This window comes from Oryzias melastigma, linkage group LG19, assembly GCF_002922805.2.
Source record: "Oryzias melastigma strain HK-1 linkage group LG19, ASM292280v2, whole genome shotgun sequence".
NCBI classification, from domain to species: Eukaryota; Metazoa; Chordata; class Actinopteri; order Beloniformes; family Adrianichthyidae; genus Oryzias; species Oryzias melastigma.
Window position 1 is genome coordinate 22,016,651 of NC_050530.1, and position 23,450 is coordinate 22,040,100.

A 23,450-nucleotide genomic window follows, 5' to 3' on the forward strand; every position below is an offset into this window, starting at 1 on the left:
TTAAAGTTTCAAAAATTAGCATTCTGCTATCTTATTGGACTATTTTATCATTTACTAAGATTTTTAGGCTATTTTTGAGTTTAGCTAATATTTAAGCTACATGCTAGCTGTTTTAGCTAACCTAGGTTATTTTTTTAGGATCATTCTGTATTTAGCTGATATTTTAGCTGGCTATCAACTTCAGCATTTTCAGCTATCAGCTTCAGCATTTTTACCTATCAATTTCAGCGTTTTCAGCTATTAACTTCAGCATTTCAGCTATCAACTTCAGTGTTTTTAGCTATCAGCTTCAGCGTTTTCCGCTATCAACTTCAGCATTTTCAGCTATCAACTTCAGTGTTTTCAACTATCAATTTCAGCGATTTCCGCTATCAACTTCAGCGTTTTTAGCTATCGGCTTCAGCATCTTCAGCTATCAGCACTAGCATCTTCAGTGCCCAAATTCAGTTTACAGCATTCACACTAGTCTCTATTAAGACATCTTATTTATGGTTTTATCCAATGTCTTGATGCCTCAGAATCATTATTTTAGCCCTCACCAAGACAAAGCACAGCACTCTTAAATATCTTAAATGTCTCTAATTTGGAGGTCCTGGTATGGACGCATTTTTAACCCTTTCAGTTCTTAGTGTGTTTTTACTTTGACTCTTATGTCCATTGGTCTTAGTATTTTTAAATGTATAATTACTGTACCTTTAATGTATGAGTTTCTGTTTGTTTTTATGGTCTTGTTTTTTGGACCTTGAGTCCGTAATATTAAAAAAATATATATTATTATTCATTATCGCAGGAATATATCTAGAACATAATTATGTTAAAAAATTAGGGTTGAAGTTTTAAAAATGTAGCTTTAGAGTGTTCAATAAGTGTTTATCCTGTTCAGTCCGCAACCTAAGGTGTGTTTTGGATCCAGGTCCCTTGTGCGATTGAGTTTGACACTCCTGATTTAGACCAAACAGTGTTGACACCTCTGCATTACATGTATATGTATATATATATTTTTTTGTTACCTACTCAGTCATATTTGTATTTGATACTATAAGGAGAAAAGGAGCCATAATGATAGAAAACTTCATGCTTGACTTTATTTTCTTGCATTTTTCATTCAAATAAATCTGCTGCAGAAGATGATCTGATTTGAGACGGGATGTATTTTATTTTGAAAGGAACTTGCATATATTGCAGACAAAGGTAAAATAAATAAAATTGAAATTATTAAAAAACAGCACACTAATAATTCAACTATTAAAAATATGTAAAAGCTAAATTTTGTTTAATTTTGGCCACAAAAGCATTCACCCATAGAGCGTCTTTATCTAAACTTATTTCTAAGTTTGTGGCTTTCGGTTAGTCAGAATCTGGCTTTAAAGCAATAAAGATGGCAGACCTCCACCTTAGAGCTTCAGTGATGATCAGTGTCTGTGTGCTGGGAATGATGCTGCTTTGATTCTTTATCAAGGAAGTTTCAGGAGATCTCACAGTCTGGGAGAAGAAGCCGTACCTGCTGGGAGGGAGTTCTTGTGTCGGAGGGAACTCTTGGGGGTCCCCGGAGTGCTGGACGGCCGCTCCCATGTGGTCTCTGGTGGACAGACATGCTGACATTAGGAAATATTGGCATAATTGTAAAGAAGAGGAAGTGAATCTTTCTAGTGATGCAAACACAGCGTTTTCCGTCATAGAAACCATAAAAAAATCAGATTACATTCACAATTTATGACTTCTTTGATTTATTTAGGAAATCTTTCATGCTGACAACACTTCCTTTAGTACGTAACAGCAGAAAAGTCCTGATTTCTGTAAATGAGGTTGTGCTGAACTTCAGCTTTTAAGCTTCACTTTGTGTTTGAGGATAAAAAAAAAGACTAGAAAAAGAAAAACAAATGAATTTCAAAGCAATATTTTATAAATGAATGGCTTAATGGCCACAAAAACATAAAAGTAAAATTTTCTAACTTTGAGGAGAAACTTTGCGAGTTTCGAATCATAAGAACCTGAACCAAATAGCTCTTTCAGCGTTGCAGAGAGCCTTTATTTTGAAAAACAACTGCTCCTTACACATAAATAATATCAGCTTGTTTGCAATAAGTAAGTCGATTCTGGAAGACATACAGGAAACGATGTTTGTCTCGATGAGCCGGTTTTCTCCTTCAGATTCTACTGGAATTATCATGTTAACAGTTAAAAATTTACAGTAAATCAAAGAACAAACACTGGAGCTCGGGGTTTAAAGGGTTAAAATGTAATAGGCGTAGATCTTTCAAATTGTAAAAAAAAATAAATAAATAAGTTCCAGGCACAGCAGTGGAGGCTAAAGTATTTGGGCTGGTTTCAGAAATTTGGAAATGGAAATTTATATTTCAAAATGAATCATGAGGAAGTCTTTAAAGTGGCGCTCCAATCCCCTTTTGATCTGAGTGTAAAAGCGTCCCCAGTGTTCCTTAAAATAATGATGACATAGTTTCTGCAGAGCAGGAGGAGTTCATTAGGAAAAAGAAGCATATAATCTTAAAAAACAAACAAAAAAAGGAATAAATGAAAACTAATAATGATATCAGATATTCATGAACACTCATCAAATTCATGCTAAAACAAAATCATAATTTATTTTTAAGAATTTTAAATGAGGACAGGAAACACATTTGGTTAAAAATGCTCAATAGCTCTAAATATATTAAAGATTTTCTCACATGACTAATTATCACTTAACAAGACCATTTTTATTTTTTTCCTAGTTTATATTTGGATATTTTTCCTTGTTTATTAAAGCTACTTCACAGAAGTGTTTTATTTAAGTTTTTAATGATAAAAGAAGGTTAAGGAAATATAAATAAGAGACAACACAAATTTATTTAATTTTTTCATGTTTTAAATGTGTTATAAAAGTATTGGATCGGGACTCGGTATCGGCAAATCCACAAAATCCAATGATTCTGAATCGGATCGGGCCAAAAAAAATTTGCTGGAGGTCCTGGCTACAGAACCACAGAACAATATCATTTCTTTCAAGATTTCAATATTATTTTTTTAAAGGTTCAATTTTATTTTTCAACTATTCCTTTAAGTTTAAATATGTATTTTTGAGTTTAAAACTACTTTCCAATCTTCAATTTAACTTTTTTTCTTTTCAGATTTACAGTCTGTTTTTTTTTTTCACTTTTATGATGAATCTCATTAAAGGATTACTCAGAAACACAGTTTTAAGCCTAATTTTCTTTATAAATGTCCTCCAGCATCAGAAAAACGCCACAAGAACATGTTAAAAACATCAAAAACGCCATTTTCATCAGAGTGGGTTTCTCTTGATGTTGTTCTAATACATAAATATAGATCCTATGTAAGCTAATGATGAATTACAAGCATAATTATTAATGAATAAGAACTATATTTATGCCGGCTTGCTGAGTTTTCAAGTACCTAAATATACTTTCTAAAAAAAATGAAGTCACCGAGCCGATCAATGCGGTAAAAGTTTCAAGGGGCAGCTGGACAAACCAAAGTTCTCTGCAGCTCATGAAGGAAAACCTACATAGAAAAACCCACAAACCGAGTACACACTGCCCTCACCCACTATCACTATGGCAACACCAAACCACATTAAAGTAAAACACAGGATGCTAATCTGTCTGAAGTTTGGTACAAACTAAGAAAGTCCTGTGGCCAAAGGTGATGAATATCAGATGAGGTGTTATCAGATAGTTTTTTTTGGAGGAGTGTGGGCTATGACTCAATAATCTCTAGGCTTTTATCTTGTCGTTGTGCTGAAAAGACACAAAAAAATGTGCCCTGCTGGTTTTTCCATGCCCTTAGAGGCACATTTCACAACTCCATGACAACGGCTGCTTTCTTCAGCAGGCTCATAGGAAACCAGAATCATGTTCTGTGGGAAATATTGGGATGCTCTTTTATAGCAGCTCAGATCCAAAGACACACGATAACAAGACCATTGAGCTTCCACTGCGAAACCACATCTACGATGCATCACGTTTCTGTATTCATTTGTAGAAGCTGAGCATACATACAGAGTTTCAGGGTTACTCCTGTTCAAAAACATTAGAATGTGGTTCTTGGAGAGTTGTCTTTGGAAAGATTCAACAAAGAATTGTTTAAAATGTTGGTAAAGATATAGTAGAGAAAGTAGAGCCTGATGCTGAGGACACTAAGGTAGTTTTTAGATGAATAGATTGAAGCTCTGTAGCGACCTTCAACCATTTCTGTTTAGCCTCCAAGACAATAACCTCAGTTTTGTTTTAACTGAAGTAAGTTTTGGCACATCCAGTCATTAATGTCCTCAATACATTTACCAAGAGCCTGTACAGGCCTCAGTCTCCTGGTGTCAATGTAATTAGTTCTGCATGGCTCTGTTGGCGCAGTGTGATTCATGTGTTGTTCTTCTTTCTCACTCCCCTCTGGGGAGAGCTCAAGAGACTTCAGTTTCCAGGAGGCACGTTGGTGCTCCTGTTCCTGGCAGTGGACCTCGTCACTGGCTCGTTTTGCATCTCGGAGTGGAAGAGATTCCAGCTGGCTTGTCTATTCTGGGCAGTGGATCTCGCCTCTGGCTCGTCTCGCATCCCCAGCTGTCCCCCAGCTCATCCGGATGAAGTCCATCTGCTACACTATTTAAACATGTAGTTGTAGAAGTTAGATAAGCTAATTCTTATTTAACAATCCTGGTAAATTGCCTTTCCGTCCTGGGAGAGGATCCCTCCTTCATCCGAGGTTTCTTTTTTCCCAAAATTGGGTTTTACTGGGAGTTTTTCCTCACCGAGAAGGAGTGTCTAAGGGCAGGGATGGCAGGTTAACTTAGTTAGTTTAGAAACCAGCTACTGTTTATATTTTATGAATAACTTTATGTCTTTGTACTGTTACCGGTGAGGCCACTCAGACCATTGCATCGTGATATTGGGCTATATAAACAACACTGAATTGAATTGATATACATCTGTGTGTCCTCTGCATAGCTATGGTAACTACTGTTGATGTTCTTTATAACCTGGGCCAGTGGGAGCATGTAGATGTTAAATAGAAGTGGTCCCAGGATGGAGCCTTGGGGCACTGCACATGTAATTCCTGATCGCTTAGATGTGAAGTTACCAATTGACACAAAACACTTCCTGTTTTGTCTCTTTCCTCATGACAATTAGCTGATTCAGGTGTGTCCAGGACACTGACGCCTGAAAGAAGAATTGATTGGTTTAAGGTCCAGAGAAATTGGAAGAACTGGAGATACCTCCTTATGATGGAAGTGGTTTTGTTTTTTTACCAATGTTCCTCCGTTCTTACCAGCCTTAACGCTGACTATTACCAATCTTCTTGGCTCATTGAAGAAGATGTTGATGGAGTTATTGATCGAAGAGTTTCAAAACAAAGAACCACTGAAGCAACGTTTGCTCAGAGGAAGCAGCGGAGCAGAAACAGGCAGACACACGTGATCAGGTGCAAGAGAGGAAGTGAGTCGTTTGAGGAAGTCAAATGTAGCAGAGAGGTCCTGTGTGTGAAACAACTACTAGAAGATGCAGGATTGAACTGCCACATCAGCTAAATGTGGGGGCGGGACTTCCATTACAAATAGGTGCAAAACTTTATCCAAATTCAAAACAGATCGAAAAAAAAAAAACACAATTTCTCAATTACATATTTTCAATTAAATCATAATTAGGCAAATTCACGTAATAAGTCATTCAATACAATTGATGGATGTGAACAAGACTTTGATTTACAGCAGATACATTCAAGTTTCTGTCATGGTACTGGCCCTCACCATCATCTATCAAAGGAGACGCCGGCGTCTTATTCAGGTCAAGGATGAAGTGATCTTGGGAAAGCGGCCCCAGCTGTGTAGTGTGGTTTCCAGATTTTGGTCACGTGACTCGTTTCATTAAAAAAAAGGGTTTTCATTGCTGTTGAGCGAAATGTGTTCATTTTAATACATCTCAAAAACAACCTCTTCCAAGTGCAAAAAACTTTTTTTTTGGGGGGGGGTAAATACAAGTATTTTTGTTAAATTGTCGTGTTTCCACTAGCCCAGAGTGTCAAACTCAATCGCACAGGGGGCCAAAATCCAAAACACACCTTAGGTCGCGGGCCAAACAGGATAAACATTTATTGAACAAACTAAAACTACATTTTTAACCAATGCCAATTTTTAAAACTTTAAAACAGTTAACTTTTTAACTTAACTATGAATAATAAAAAGGCAGGAAAATTATTCCAGAATAAATCAACTTAAACCTTAAATAACTTTCAATATTTTACTCTCCATTATTATATATTTTTTCAAAATTATACTAGTTAGTTTTGCAAGACAATGGGAAAACGTTAACATAAAAAAATTAACTTAAAATTAAAATAAAAAAAACAAACTGAACAATCTCTTTTGATTGGATCGGTTGGTGTTTAGAGTTTTGAACAACGAAAGAAAAGCAGAGAGCATCGTGTCCGAATTGCTTTTAAAATCCACTAGATAGTCCAACAATATATAGTTCTTTAGTAGTTAGGGATTAGGGTAGGAATTCAGACATAGCCAAAATTATAAAAGGTTTTTTCGGATTGTTTTTTTACTGTTTTTTGTAAAGGAAAAATATTGAACTGAAACAAAACCGTAACCCAAAAAATTGAGGAAGTGAATCGTTGCATCCCAAGACGTCGCTCATTGGAAACGCCTTCCTTCTGGCTTCAACCAAATCAATTCAGTCACAATTTTTTTGTGATATGGAAGCAGCCATGTTGGAACCAGATGAGCCAATAAGATTGGTCCAAGTCGGTCTGAGTCAACATTTCTATGTCAAGCACTCGCCAATCAGGATTGAGCTTGTTGAAATCTGTCAGTGGATGTGGAGCCATTAGGCACTATCTTTTATTGATTCATTTGATTGGTCAGTTTATAACATAAATAACTTTACACTAAAGAAAAAAGTATTTTAAAAATGGGATTATCAAGAATAGAATGGTTATTCTGACCAATAGAATGACAGAGGAATAGCGGTTTAATTTTCTATAGAAGTCAATGGCATTTTGTCGTCTCGAAACTAGGGGGTACTTCCTGTTTGGAATGCAAGGTGGAAAGGGTAACTGTCTGACCAGACGGAAAAAGACGTGAAGAAGTCATCCAGGTGGTGGATAGTGCCTTCATGTTTACTACGGTTAAACTCTGAACATGTTTTATTCTTGATGACATTGGTGTTGGGGAGGTTTTTTTTTTTTTAACACTTAAGAAGCCACGGTGACATCGATGTAACAGGAAAATACCAGAAATTGGGTTTGTGGTGCATTCCACATCATATGAGTTTTAAGGACAAATTGGTCTGAGTCTTTATGGGTTTAGACTCCAAATGCACAGCCCTGCTATCACCGTCTTCTAGTTTTTAGAAAAGTCCATGTGCCTCTACTCTGAAGTGAAGTGTATGCAGATGCAGGGAAAACTGAAACCCACTATTTTTAGTTCCCGTGTCGGGTTCCTAATTCAGTTCCGGTGAGCTCTGATACCACCCAAACAAAATGGATTTTCCGATGGAAACAAACTCAGATGAATCTTGTAATGGCTGAAGACGACCTAATATTGGAACAACGTTTCAGACACTGGAGAACACAAACACACTCGTGGCTCAGCAGCTTTGGCACTTTGGTTCACAATGAGGTCACTCATGAGCTTCCAGAATCCTGTGTATGTTTGTGTGGGTCTGTGTGTGCGAATCAGAGACACTGAGGGCTAATTGTCCAAAGTAACCTGGCACCAGCAGCAGCAGCAGCAGCAGTAACCCTCCAGGCCGTGATGTCAACCGTCTCGGGTCTTATCACTGACTAGATTACACAACATGAACCTCAGATCATTTTTTTTCTAAAAATACTGTTTCATTGGGGATTTTAGTTTACCTGCTGAACCAACACATTCTCACTTGTCACATATTGACATTTGGTTAAGGAACTCTGTTTTGGATGTCCTCAACTCGTTGTTTTTTGATGTACTGGCTGTTCCTATTAAATCATGGGTTCTAAATATCCGGGCCGCGAACCAGAACCGGTCCAGTACCAGTACGGTTTGCGCTCGGTACAACATCTAGTACAAGATCGGGTCTGGTTCAGCATCTTGTACCGGTTCAGGTCTAGTACCGCATCCAATACCGCATCTGATACAGCATTCAATACAGAGTCCAGTACCCCGTCCAGAACCGTGTCCAGTGTTTGGTTTGGGTACCGGTACAGTACACATCCCAAGGACCAGTCCGTGTCCAATACCACATCCAGTACCGCATCTGATACAGTACCGTGTCTGGTGTTGGGTTGGGGTACCGGTACTGGACGTGTCCCAAGGACCACTCCATGTCCAATATCGCATCCAATCCCACATCCGATAGCGCATCCGATACCGCATCTGATACAGCGTCCAGTACCGTGTCTGGTGTTGGGTTGGGGTACCGGTACTGGATGCGTCCCAAGGACCAGTCCATATCCAATACCTCATCCAATACCGCATTCGATACCGCATCTGATACCGCATCCAGTACCACATCTGATACAGCGTCCAGTATCCTATCTAGTACTGTGTCCAGTGTTAGGTTTTGGTACGGGTACTGGACACGCCCCAAGGCCCAGTCCGCATCCAGTACTGAGTTCAAGGATTGCAGACCCTTGATTTTACGAATAGCCAGCAGGTTAAAGAAACGAAGAGTTGGGGACACGCAAAACATCAATTTTTGACACTTAGGGGTCCATAACCAAACCCCAATATGTGACCAGTTGGGGATGAGAAAACGCTGGTTGAACAGGTGAGAGGAGCTCTGAGAGGAAACTTTCGAGTGCAGTAGGTAGTCCGAAGGTTGAGTGTTTTAAGCTGATAAGGTCCAGGTTTATGCAAGTCATCTTTCTGAAAAATTTGCAAAGCCCAAAGTTAAACGCAATATGGGAAGCAGCTGACAGAAGACCTAATCAAACAGTTTTCAAAAACTAGATCTCGATTGATTTCTTTGTACATTTTTAGAAACCTGAAGACAATTTTTCCGTTTAGAAAGAAGAAACTGAATAAAAATCAACCTCCTTGCTGACTACATTTTCAGGCCTCACCAAGCATTAGTTTGAGATTTAACAGACTTAACAAAAATGGATCCATCTTGACAAAAATTCTGTGATGTTTGTCTGAACACTTAATTAATTTTGCTAAATGATCTCAATGTGATTAAGCAAGATTATCCAACTGCAAAGGCGGCGATTATGTTCTGGTCACATGACACACACACAAGAAAGGGGTTGGTAGGGAAAGAGTCACTTTGACCTGTGACCTCTGCTCTGGCATAACAGAATCACAGGCAGAACACGGTGAGAACTTGGGAACTTTACGTGGTTCCAGATAGTTTTATATATTTCATTTCTTTTCTCCACAAATGGTAACAAACGTTTTCCTGTAAGAAGTTGTTTCACCGTTTAGAAAACTCATTAAAAAGTATGGATTGCTTTAAAAAAAAAACATCCGGTGCTTTTTGTGATTAATTAATAATCAAATGTAATAAGTTGTGATATCATAATAATTTGTGAGTAATTTGAAATCAATACTTTTTTTTAAAAGTTTTGTTTTTTATATAATTTTTGTGTGGTTTTGGAAAAAAAAAATGTTTTCTTCAAACTATTTTTTTTCTGTTTTTTTCACAATAATTTTTTGGGGTATTTTGCTTTAATGGTTTTAGTCTGGTAATGTTCAAAATTAAACAAGGACTAATTGTTTTATCCTGGACACAAACATATTATGGCTCTTGGTCAATTATCAAAAAATAAAAATAAAAAAAAGTTGCATGGAAAACAAACAAAATTGTTTCAAAAAACACAAAAAATTATTTAAAAAAACAAATACATATATTTAAAAAAAACACCTAATTTTTTTTCAAAAACACAATATTTTTTTTTATTTTAATTTAAGAAAAACTGCAATTTGAGCAATAAACAAATCCTGAATTAATTTATTTGAGTAAAAACATAAAGGTGTGGTTTGAAACTAAAAAGAAAAAAAAACCTTTGTTACCTAATGCTTTTATAGTTACAAAGAGAGAAAATCTGACCATATTTTTTCTTACCGTTGTTTATGGTATTGACGTAGTATCTCCGCCCTTGTGGGGACATGTAGCATTTCCAGTGAGGAGGGAGGGGCTCTTTGAGGTCCTCAGATGGAAGCTGACCCAGCGACGCCGTCCTCTGTTCACAGAGGAAAAATGCTGTTAGTCATCACAAAGAGGACTCATCGGCAGAAGATTCATTTCCCAGCTGCTTTTAATGACTCTGATAAAAGCAAACAATAATAATGAGATTACAGCAGCAGGACCGACTGCAGCTGTTTAGCATCACATGAATTCCAGCTCTGATCCAACTCAGAAAGTTAATATTCTTCTTTATCATGATCAAGCTTTATGTGATCCTGGTATGCTGACCAAAATAAATTCTCACTGAAAGGATGTCCTGGTTTGGATGAAAAACAAAAAAGCAACAAAAACTTTACATTTTCAAAAAAATAAAAAAATAAAAATAAAAATACCCACAGAACTTTATACAGAGAGACAAAAAGACTGAAGGAATGAAAACTAAATGTCAAAATAAAACTTTAAATTAGCTAAATTGCATGTGTGAACACTGACATAGTAAGTCCAAGCATTAAAAAAATATAAAAATAAATTAAATGGATATAATAAATATATACTAGTTGAATGTTTGGAAGTTCAAAACCATTAAGAAATCCTTTTAAAAGTCCTCATTTACTAAAACCAAATAATGGTAAACACTGCCACAAACAGCACTGGAACTAATTAAATATGATCTTTTAGATAAAAGTTTGCTGAAGTTCTCTGCTTTAAAAGACCATAGACTTTGTCCAATTCCTTTTCCATTGGTAGAAAGAGCCTAATTTAAAACACAAACAAGTGTGATTAAAAACACAAGCGTATACAAAACTTTCATGTCTTGTGTCAACACACCGATCATCCGATTAAACACACTGTTGATAGTGTGTCCTGGAAAAGCAGAAGTAAAACTTCCGCCTTCACCACACAGTGAAGCTGTGCCACTAAAAAGCTAAAACCTGGACGGTATTCTGGCCCTTTCCCTCTGTGCTTCCATTCAGAGCAGTTTTAACCTCTTTTTCCATCAGTAATTGCATTTCTCCTGATTAGATTGTGACCAATAAACCCTCGAACGGAGGAAGCAAAAACTAATCACTGTCACAGGACACACCAGTTGGTACCTTCCTGGTACGCTTTTTGTTCCACTGAAAAATACCACAATGTTCTATAAGAATGTATCTGTGAAATCCCTTTTTCCAAACTCTCTTGAATCCCTACCCCTCTGACTCCCCCTGTTGATCCAATTGTGGGGCCAATTGAAGCTGTAGTGGTGTCCAAAGGTGTTTTTTTGAGAAGCAGCCGTTGCGGCGGAGGTCTCCGCCAGTAGAGTGAGCCATGTCGGGTTTATGGTGCGGAGGAGAAACTAACTTCTTCACAATGTAAGTATTAAGTTTTTGTTTTTGCATGACTTTTTGAAGGTATAAAACCAATATTGTTATGTTATTTAGGTTGTGTCCGAATTCCCCCCTAACTCCTAACTACTGCGGGACTATATAGTCCTGCCTTTCAAAGGTAATGCTCACTACTTTTCTTTCGTTTTTCTAAACACCAGATATGACGTCAACGATTTCACGAGGTGAAAATCAAATAAATACAAACATTTCACAACGTTTATTCATGACTCCACTGTGTTCTGATGGTGAAAATGTGATGGTTTATTCAAATATTACATTTAAACACGTTTTTTTTGTTCGTAATTGTTCGACCGCAGTGCATTGTGGTTTATATTCACTTATCTAGTGAGCATCGATGCATGCTAGTTTTTCTCAAAGACTTCTGCCGAATTTTGAGTGCACTCGATTTTGGAATTAGTCAATTCGGACAGCACTAGAAAATGGAGAATGCACTATGTACTGGTTAGGGGGGAATTCTGACACAACCATATTGTAGATGACCGGCATCTTAAGCTGCAGTAACGTCAGCATTAGAAGACAATGGCCATGCCCGAATCCCCCCCCTCACTATATTGTGCGCTCACCATTTTCTAGTCCTCTCTGATCTACTAATTCCAAAATCGAGTGCACTCAAAATTTCCCAGAAGTCTTTGTGAAAAACTGGCATGGATTGATGCTCACTACATTAGCAAATATAGACCACAATGCATTGTGGTTGAACAACTTTTGCAAAAAAAAAAAAAAAAAACGTGTTTAAATGTCATTTTTTTAAAAAACATCCACATTTTCATCATCAAAACACAGTGGAGTCACAAATAGACGTTGTGAAATTTTCATATTGATTCTATTTTCACTTCGTGAAATCGTTGACGTCATATCGTTTAGCAAAACAAAAGAAAAGAAGTGAGCATGGTGTCCGAATTGCTTTTTAAAATCAGGCGCACTATATAGTCCTGCACTATATAGTTTTTTAGTAGTTAGGAAAGGGTGGGAATTCGGACATAGCCACTATTTTTTTCAATATCTCTCTGCTTGGAGAGATAAATGTAGGGATAGGGAGAATTTTAATTAATATCTTTTTTTTTTTTTTTTACATTTTTACACAAAATGAGTGATATGTTAAATTGTAAAAAAAAATGCAATTTGGCATCCCCTCTAGCAGATGGCGACCTAGCTGGACGCCTAGGGCGCCTATGCCCAGGGCCGACCCTGCTTTTGCATCATAGGTCTGTGTAACTTATACTTGAACTTACAAATACTTCACAGTACACTTACCACACACATAACAATTGTACGTTTCTCTTCCATGACATCCCTTGAAATGGTCTTTCAAGACTTGAGAGAACTGGAAGACATACCTGTGCTTCCTTTAAGATGCAGTCTCTACAACCCTCCACTGGCCTGGACAACCAAAAAACCCACAACACCCATTTTGGTGAGTGTGACTAAGGTTAAAGGTACTCAGACACACTTCCTGTCAACTTAGACTCAAAGTTCTGAACAATGGAGCTATAGTTCATGCAAACGGCAACACTATTACTAAGAATGTGTTTTCCCTTACAGACAGGAATCGTGTGTATAGGTGTGTACACAAGAGACCAGCATGATTTTATGGAAGTGGTTCTTTAGTTTAAATCAGAATGACTTACATTGAAATAATCTACATTTAAAGAAATTTGCGAATCTCCACATCCACATGACGAGACCAGGCCAACCATCGACCAAGAGTAGAGACAAGGCTACAGTTTTCGTTAGCTGCCTTCCTGCTGGTCTTATCTGTCGTTTGCTCGTGTTTGTTATCGTAGCAGAGATAGCTCTGTCGTGTTCTTGTCTTGGATTAACAGATACAGCTTTCAGAAGAAGGCAAAAACAAAGCCGTAAGGTTTGCCTGAGCATGGAAAAAAACTAACAACAAGCAAAATTGGACAGGAGAAATCTACAATTTTGGAGAAGTAAACAGTCTTTGGTCAAGAGAGGGACGAGCTTGTGGTGGAAACGAGGACAGATCGGAGATTCAGATAGTTGGAACATATGAAACAATAAATAATGCACTGTTCCACATGGTTCGCTGAAGTCGGCCTTCTGCCTGCACGCTCACAGAGCTGCTTGTTCCAGCCTGTAATGACTGCGGACTCACTGCAACTGCAAGCGCCGCCGCAGAGCTCCGCCCTCACCACGATCCTGCCCGCTCCTGTGAAACTCTACTTGGATTTTTTGTGATATCTCAGCAAGAAAGGCAACAGATGACACTGAGGTTTACTTCCAAACACCATGAGATTAATTCTGTGTGATCAGCTTTGGGTAATTTCAGTGACTGACCAGAAAACACTCCAGTTTCTCTGTGGTCGACGTAAAGCAGAAATAAACTCCTCAGTTTAGATGCTTTAATGCAGGAACTATCTCTGATAATCAGTCACAACATATTTAATAAAAAAAGGACATTAAAGCTGTGAGCAGCCTTGAATGCTCATCATAACCCCGCTGTTCTGGACTGAGTGACCCCCTCCTTTCAGACATTCCAAATAGGACATACCCGCTGGCTCCAAGAAGCCGAAATTCCACAGAGATATACACAGCTACTATGGCAACACATTCTCACGCTCAACTCGTCACATACTGACGTTTGGCTAAAGACCTCTACGCGTCACTTTCTGACGTTTTGGGTGTCCCCAACTCATCGTATTTTAACGTGCTGGCTGTTCATAAGATCAAGGGTTCACAACCCTCGGTACGTGGCACTGGATGCGGTAACGCACGCAGTTATGGTACCCTAACCCAGTACCAGACGTTGTACTAGATGCAGTACCAGACGCGGTACCAGATTAGGGTAAGAGTACCGGTGCGTTCCATGTCCCGGTACTAGACCAGTTATGGTTAGCGGCTCAGAGGTTGGGGACCCGTGATTTAATAGGAACAGCAAAAACTGATGAATTAGGGATACCCAAAGCATCAAAAAGTGACGTGAAGTGGTCCTTAACCAAACGTCAATTTCTGATGAGTTGAGAGTGAGGATGTGTTGACTATTGTCATTCTCTTTGTCAGAATAACCATTCTTGCATTGATACATTTTTCCATCATGTTCTCAATGTTTTCTTTGTTGTTCATCTTTCTGCACATCCCCAGAGGTCGCCACAAGCAAATCATCTTTCACAGATTTGTATAGATTTTTACGCTAGATGACACAACCCTATATTTTTATCTGGGCTGGGGACCTGCACAGGGACCCACGAGGACCAATAGGTGTCCTAAGAACCCACACTGGATTAGGCTCTTTGTACCCCCTGAGAAACGAATCCTAATTTCCCATACACCAGTCCTACACCCAACCAGCTGAGCCATCCAGCCGCTTTACATCCTTTGTCCTCATTTTTTTAATTATGTTTTAAACTAAAGTTATAAACTGAAGTTATAAACTAACTAATCAGATGCCTCGTTAAAAGCATGCAGTGTCCCCACGTCAAACGGTCAAAACATTTGATTGACAGGTTCTTTCAAACCTGCTTTCAGTGGTAGGGTGTGGACCTCCAACAAGCTCATTTTTGATTGGCAAGAGTGGTTGCCATAGAAACGCTGACTCAGACCGACACGGACCAATCACTGCTTACTGATGTCTGGCTCCAACAGAGGTGGTGACGTCCACATTGCAAAAAAAATGGCGACTGAATTGACTTCCTTTAGTCTGTCCAGTTCATTGATGGTTTTACAGTAGGGTTCAGCACCCAAAAATCTATCTGTGCCACACTAGTTGAATTTTTGGCTAAAGATGTCCTGGATGGATTGTAGGTCAGTGAATCGGACCGTTCAAAATGAACCAAAATCCACTATGAATCACATTGTCAACCTTATTATTCCTGCAGAGACTCCAATAGCTGGGAGTGTGTAACAGTTTATTATCAAGGTCTTTCAGTATTGGGTGACTGTTCTGTTGCTCCTCTACCAATGCTGTTCTGTGTATTGATCCATGATAATTGATCTATGGTTCAATAAGTTACCACTTAACTGAGGTAATTGATGTTCATTTTATCCATGATCTCATCTATTGGGTGAATTAATAACCCCAATAATGGCACTTCTGGGGGTTTTGACCCCAAATGGGGTCAGTATAACCTCCTGAAAATTATGTCTATGTCTTCCTTTTCAGGTTGTAACTACTGTGAAGACCACCCACTCCTTATTTTAGCCCCACCCTCTGGGTTTTATCTTAAACGTGATTTTATATGAATCTAATCCTTGTTATTATTTCTTGGTCTAAGTTTTAGAAATGTCTTCCATTAATCAATTTTTGGGGTCACAGGGCTGCTGGAGCCAACCCCTCTGCTGTTGGGTGAAGGTGGAGTACTTCTTGAACAGGTCAGCAATTAGTTGCACTAATATCTATACGCGTTTTAAAGTCACTTATTAACCCATGAAGCATGTTTTGTGGACAGAGTATCTACACATGCACAAGGAGAACATGTCAGGACCGAGCTGAGATTCGAACCACAGCCGTCCTACTGTGAGGCTAGAGCACTTACCGTTGCACCACCATGCAGTCCCTGGTTTTAAAAAATTGGCTTGCCAAATCAAATTATTTCACTGAATGCTATAAGTCCATGAAATGAGGTTTTACGTAACTTTTGTATTGCAGGAGAAGCTCTATGTTTTGGCAGCAACTGTAACTAAGACATGTCTATGCAGCAGCCAAGTTTCAATGTCTTTGATCTTTTTATTTAAAATGACATTAAAAAGATACATTAAGAAATAACGTTTTATTTTAAATCTCAGACAATGATAAAAAAAAACTGTAGAGATAATTTGAAAACGTTAGTTTTTCAATAATTGCAGAAGTTTCGAACACAAAAATAAGAAAAATGTCCATTCAGAAAACATTCTCACAAACAGATGCACAAAATTCCTCCAAACTTGTAAACTTATTTTTAATAGTCAACTAGTTTATGATTTTTGAAGACAAACAGATCCCAGCATATTTTCCTCAAACATTTCCCACACATCCCTGGATACAAACCGCTTCTTCTTATGGAAAAATGGGTTTCAGTGGCCCTGGATCTCTGCCTGGACAACCAAGAATTTGTTCAATTCCCTCAAAAAAAGCTTTCATATAAACAGTAGGCCTGAGTCTGGGGTCAGTGAGGGTCATAGTTCACCTGCAGAGGAACAGAACCAAACCTGCTAATTACTACTTGATGGATCACAAAAGGATCCCAAACTGACAGTTCCATAAACTCATTACAGTGTCACATATTAAATGAAACAAGGAAAACGGAAAACTCCAAACATTTCACCGACAAAAGTTTGAATCAATTCAAAGCCTTCCAATAAGATGTTTGAAGTGAGCAGAGTGTGAGGGACATCTTTTAGAGAGACTGTGTGACACATCGTGTGTCAGCTGACCTCTGACATCACAGACTGTCCTGGAAAGGTGAGTCACCACATGTCATGGGCTTTTTGAAAATCCAGCCACCCACTCGTTTTCAGCTCCAGAGTTTCAACAGGCTGGGCTTCTGGGTGACTCAGAATCCCCTGACTGCTGAAAAAACCTAGAGGAACCACGATATGAACCCAGCTGGGTTTCCTCTACAATTAAGCCTCTAACACATCTAGGGTTCAAACATTTATTTGCTTCTTCTAAGCCTTCAAGGGGCACCACAGTGAATAGTTCCATTTTATCCAATGAGTCCAGAACTGCATCCATGAATCTGTAATTTAGAGTGTCACACCCCATCCAGCCCTTCATTCTCTGAACATGTTGGGAAAGTTATACTGTCAGGTGAAGGGGGGGTATATCTCAGACAGCTCATCAGTCCGTCCATCGCAGGATAACTCAGAGACAGGTCACCAGTCTGTCGCAGGGCCTCAATCACACACACATACACTCTCACATTCACACCTAGGGGCAATTTAGAGTCACCAATTAACCTATGAAGCATGTTTTTGGACGGTGGGAGGAAGCCGGAGTCCCCGGTGAAAACCCACGCATGCACGGGGAGAACATGCAAACTCCACACAGAAAGGTCCCAGCCGGGATTCGAACCGGGGCCTTCTTGCTGTGAGGCAAGAGCGCTAACCACTGCGCCACTGTGCAGCCTACGTACTGGCTATTCCCATTAAATCACGGATTAGGGTACCAGTGGGTCAGACTGGTGCCAGTTCCTGGCCTGCAGGTTGGGGACCCCTGATCATCACATATAGAAATTTAGTTAAGGACGTTTTGGGTTTTCCCTAACTCGTTGTTTTTTTACATGGTGGCAGTTCGTAGAATTAAGGGTCCACAAGCGTTGTGACATGGTACTGCATGCGGTACCGGACGTGGACTGGTCCTCGGGATGCGTCCAGTACTAGTACAAAAACCCAGTACCGGTACCATAACCAAACACTGGATGCGGTATTGGGTGCGGTACCGGATCTGAACTGGTGCTAGATATAGAGGTACCGGGCGCAAACCGGTACTTGGTACTCCGCTTCCTGGTACTCGACCGGTTCGCGGCCCGGAGGATGGGGACCTGAGATTTAATGGGAACAGCCAGCATGTCAAAAACGACTGGTTGGGGACACACAAAATGTCAAGATGGGTCCCGAACCATATGTCCATATATGACTAGTTGGGAGTGAGAATTGGGTGGGGTCAAGTAAAAGAATATATATATATAAAGGTGTGTAGCTCAGACAGGATTTTACAACTGCAGCCATCGAGTTTTGTGAGTCTCAACAGACGAAAATGAGAGAAATAAAGATTATTAGAGCAAAATTCCACAACTGCTTTACTGCTTTACATGTAGCCCTTGCTAGCCGAACTCTGAGATGGAGCCACATAACTGTGTGTTTACAGTAAACTCGCATGCCAACCTTAAAGCTAACCAATCCCAGCTGTGCACATACAGCAGCTGTAAACAGCCACCAGCGAGCACGCAGTGAAGACAGTTGTCTGGGTGGGGACAGCAGAGCCCATCTTTCCTGAAACTCAGAGCGACTCTTCCTTCCTCCGTTTCTGACAGGGATGTGGGTGTAGAGGTGAAGCCGACAGGAAGTGCCTGTTTCCTATTATCTACTAATAACAACCTCCACCTTCCCTGTCCCACAGCTCTGCCATGACCCGGGATACTACAGCTTCACACACAAACTGCTGATGTCAATGAAGATTAACAGAGTTCAGTCTTATTCACTTTCCGTACCCCCTTTCCTGATTTTACTTCACCTGCAGAGGATCAGGATCAGTCGACCAATCGACGACTAATCGACTATTAAAATAATTGACAACTAATTTAATAGTCGATTAGTCGTTTTTTTTATATTATATGGATTTAGAGTGTAGTAAAGTTGAACAAAAGTGTGAGCGTTCAGTTACATCCACTTTGCACATGACCCAATTAGTCGACTAATCAGCAAAAATAATCCGTGATCAGTTGACTAATAAAATAATCGTTTGTGGCAGCACTATTGTGTACAACTGTGTTTTTCAATATTTTCTTGAGCCAAGGTACACAAAAGTCACATAGCACACCAGCAACTAAAAATCCACAACAAAAAGGAAAACTCTATAGTCTGCATTGATGTACATTCCCTCCACAATCTCCTATGCATTATTTGTAATCATTGAGACTGAAAATAACTGGAAATTGCGTCTTTTTTTCCTAAATGTTGTAATAAAAGTTGTTCAATAATAACATTCAACAACTTATGTTAAAAATTGGCACAACAAAAAATTCTTTCTAAAGAGTGATTTATTATTTTAAACTTGTCATGTGGCCGTGTGGCAGCATTCGTAATCAGGAGGCAGCAGTCGCATTTTTAAATGCTGTGTGGTGGACACCGAGATTTTAAGAAAAAATTTACGGAATTGTATTTGTATCAGTAAAGTCAAAAGTTTTTGTTTTGGTTCCATCGAGTCAGTACTCCAACCTATGAAAGGTGCATTCACACCAATCGCAATTAGTGTGATAAATTTGCGTGCCCGGCCCTTTTTTGTTGGGGACAAATTCATCTGCCCCGCCCCTCTCTTGTCGTGCCACAAATTTACGTGCCCCGCCCCTCTTTCAAACTTCAGATATTTACATTTCAAAAAAAGAAAAAAATAAAAAATTTTCGTCCGTGTCACCCAAATCGCCCCTTGTCACTTAAATCAAGCTGCTGCCAGACCTTCACGCCACGCCCATCGCTTAAATCGTGTCACAGGTCTTCAGAACGGCTCAATTCGCGTCCGTTCCATTGACCTAACATCAAACTGGCTGCCTCCGCCACACAAATCGCATTCGGTGTAAATTTACCTTTAGACCTGCAGTGTTTTACCTTGAACGCCATTTTTTCTGCTTCATTAAAAAGGTAGGAATGCAGGAAAAAGTTTCAGACAGACACACAGACGGGTGGAGAATTGTTCAGCCTGCAGCAGACTGTAACAGTGACCTCCTGACCTCACTGAGGGGGGAGAATTTTCTCACTTACATGTTTCTGCTAAACTGGAGCTGTGACAGAATTGTGCTCACATTTGACTCCACGGAGAGGAGGAGAAAAAGGAGAGAAACGGGTGGAGTGGGAGGGAGGAGAGCAGCGGGGTGAGTGGGAGTTGTTGTTTTGGTCCAAGCAGATGTGGGAGCCTGAAGAAGGCCGCATTCCCAGATGAAGACACACACAGACCATCAGCAAGCAGGGTTCACATACATGTTTAAGCATGTGCACAGCTACACACACACGCACACTTAGACACATGCACACACTATCACAGATGCACACAGACATGAACACAAACCTACAGACACACACTCACACACAAGCTTGCTAGAACTCATGCACATATAATGCTCATGAACATGCACACATACATACACACATACATATGCACATGCAAATACTTAAAAAACATGCCAACACACAAACTTTCAGACACACTCACGAACATACACACAAACCTACATCCGCACACAGATGCAAACAGACAGAAATACATTAACTCTCAAGCATGCACATATGATGTTAATGCACACAAACACAAACATACAAACCAACACTTTCTCACTCCCAACTCGTCACATACGGACGTTTACAAGGACCCCTACGCGTAACTTTTAGACATTTAGGGTATCCCTAACTCATCGTTTTTGGACGTGCTCGCTCTTTGTAAAATCAAGGGTTCGCAACCCTCAGTACGCGGTACTAGACACGATACCACACGTAGACTGGTCCTTGAGATGCGGTCATTACCGCTACCCTAACCTGGTATCAGTACCCTAACCCGGCACCAGTTTGTGTCCAGTACCAGGTTAAAGTACCAGGTTAAGGTTAGGGTACCGGTGTACTCCATGTCCCAGTACTGGATCAGTTCTAGTACGTAGCCCAGAGGTTGGGGACCCGTGATTTAATGGGAACAGTCACATCAAAAAAACGACGACTTGGGGACACCAAAAATGACACGTGACACGGAGGGGTCCTTAACCAAACGTCAATATGAGACAAGTTGAGAGTTAGCACGTTTGTACTGGCTGTTCCCATTGAGTCACGGGTCCCAAACCTCCAGGCTGCGAAGCAGAACCGGTCTGGTACCCTTGCCCTAACCTGACCCTAACTGGACCAGATGCCGTACCAGACTCGAGCCAGTACCAGACGTGAAGCGGAAGAGGTACTGGACGTGATACCAGAAGTGGTACTGGACGCAAACCAGTACCGGGTTATGGTTAGGGTACCAGTATTGAGATAGGGTAATGGACGCCTCCCGAGGACCAGTGCACATCCGGTATAACGTCCCGAGGGTTGTGGGCACTTGATTTTACGAACAGCCAGCACGTCAAAAACAACGAGTTGGGGACACCCGAAACGTCAAAAAGAGATGCAAAGGGGGCCTCAACCAAACATCAATATGTGATGACTTGGGGATAAGAATGTGTTGTTCAATCATCCACATGTACTTGCATACATACTTACACACATCGACACATATGCATATGATTAGACACAGACACACATGCAAACAATAAGTCAGACAAATACACACATATTCACAAACATGAATAAAAATATGTAAAGATACGTTCACATGCAAGTTAAAAATCCAGTTTACGTAACCCACACATTTTATGAAACATTTTTTGTCTGCTCTTGATCCATCACAGTTTGAACAAAGGAAAGACTCAGAAATGTCATTTTAATCTTAAATCCTTTTATATATATACTCCATCATGAGAAAAATGCTACAAGAACATGTCAAAAACACAACTGTCAATAAAGTGGGTCTATAAATAGATTACAGATGAATTTCTGCTCTCCATGACACCCCTTAGAAAAAAGTAGCACTAGTTTACTTTAGGAAGTATACTTGAGTTTAAGTTACGAATATAGCAGGTAGGACTTCTCTCAGCATGAGTAAAAACACTGAACGCATCAGGTTGAGGGAGTCTCCTCAAACACTCCTTCTGCCCTCTCTCACTGTACCACGATGGTGCAGTGGTAGGGCGGTCGACTCCTGATCGGTAGCGGGCGGGTTCGACCCCCGCCTTGCCTGCCCATGTGTCAAAGTGTCCTTGGGCAAGACACTGAACCCCAAATTGCCTCTGGTGGGAGGTTGCCGCCAGTGTTCGGCAGCGAAGCCACCACCAGTGTGTGAATGTGTGTGTGAATGGGTGAATGGGTCTGTGACTGTGAAGCTTTGGGCACTCGAAGGAAGGTAGAAAGTGCTATACAACTATACGCCATTTACCATTTGTGTACTTAACACAGGAAGTCTAAAAGTAAAGTAAAAGAAAATAAAGAAACTGAGAAAAAGAATACAGAGTTGGTAAAAGGTGGTAAAAAAAAACTTGTTAATTTTAATTGTTTTAGACTGTTTTTCGTAAAATTCTATGTTTAGTCAATTGTTTTTTCAGACCAAATGACTTTTAAAGTGTCCACATTATATATATATATATATAACTTCCATTTCACAGTAAACTCACAAAAGTTTGGTTTTATTTCCAGTTCAGCTTTTCTTTTTTGGTGCATGTTTTTGAAGAAGTTGCTGGAAAACGAATAGCAGGCTTTGTGCAAGGTTGTCAAGGGAACCCCTATTTTTAGTTGCGCAACAGGATATGTCTTCATATCTGTCAAATTTCAGATGAATCTCTTCTTCTCGGTCTATATCGAAAGTGTTGAATATCTTTTTTTTTAGGAACTAAGTTATTCAGCCAGTCGAGGTAATTATATCGTGTATATTTCAGTATGAATGTTGAAGTATATGTATTAAACTATTCTTATGCCTTTCGTGAACTCTTTCCTTCCTAAGTAAGACGACTCAATCTCTGAGACACCGCCTTTTGCTACTTGAGGGTGCCACCCATTTCATGATGTCATACTAGAGCAGAGTAAATAGTATATTTGTGTATGTCAGTAGAACGTAATTTTATTTTGTGCGCTGAGAATGTGTGAGCAGTGCAGAGGATACATTGCCCCAGACTACCGGGCGGCTGGGCTGGCAGCTAGCGATCCGGCTGTGGCCGCCCAGCTGTGGCCCGATTTCATTCCTGCCTGCTGCCACAATCTACATTCATGACCACCATTTTTCAAAAAACGGGCGGCGGCAGCTTATCTTGAAGATTCTGCCGATGCCTTCCCATCGCGCGGTAGCGGCTGTATTTGTGAGCGTTACGTTAGCTTATCGGTGGATTTCATCAATATTTTAATGTGTATTTACCTATATCACTAGAAAAGTAACATAAACAATATACAATGCTGTTGTGCTTGCATGTATGTAGGCTTTGGCCTTTGGGGGCGGACTGATACAACTTTAAAATTAAAGTCTATTGTGACAGACTTATTTTGAAGGGTCCAACTTATCAAAAATGTAGTGTTCAGTTTTACTTACCGTATTTTTCGGACTATAAGTCGCACCGGAGTATAAGTCGCATTTTTTTCAAATAATTTATTTTACAAACTGATTGAAAAAAACGATATTACATCATCCTGAAGGTAAGTTATAACATTCATAAGTGAATAGAAAACAGGC

At 39.7% G+C, this 23,450-nt stretch overlaps 1 protein-coding gene across 2 annotated transcripts in view; it reads right to left on the reverse strand.

The window, feature by feature from the left end:
* gas7b (growth arrest-specific 7b) overlaps positions 1 to 23,450 on the reverse strand; it is a 62,420-nt gene that overhangs the window by 26,946 nt on the left and 12,024 nt on the right. For both annotated transcript variants that reach the window (XM_024284327.1, XM_024284326.1), the window contains 2 exons: positions 10,059 to 10,176; positions 1,502 to 1,579 (listed from right to left, as the gene is read on the reverse strand). In XM_024284327.1, the coding sequence (XP_024140095.1) occupies positions 1,502 to 1,579; positions 10,059 to 10,176 (196 nt within the window). The remainder of the gene's footprint in view (positions 1 to 1,501; positions 1,580 to 10,058; positions 10,177 to 23,450) is intronic.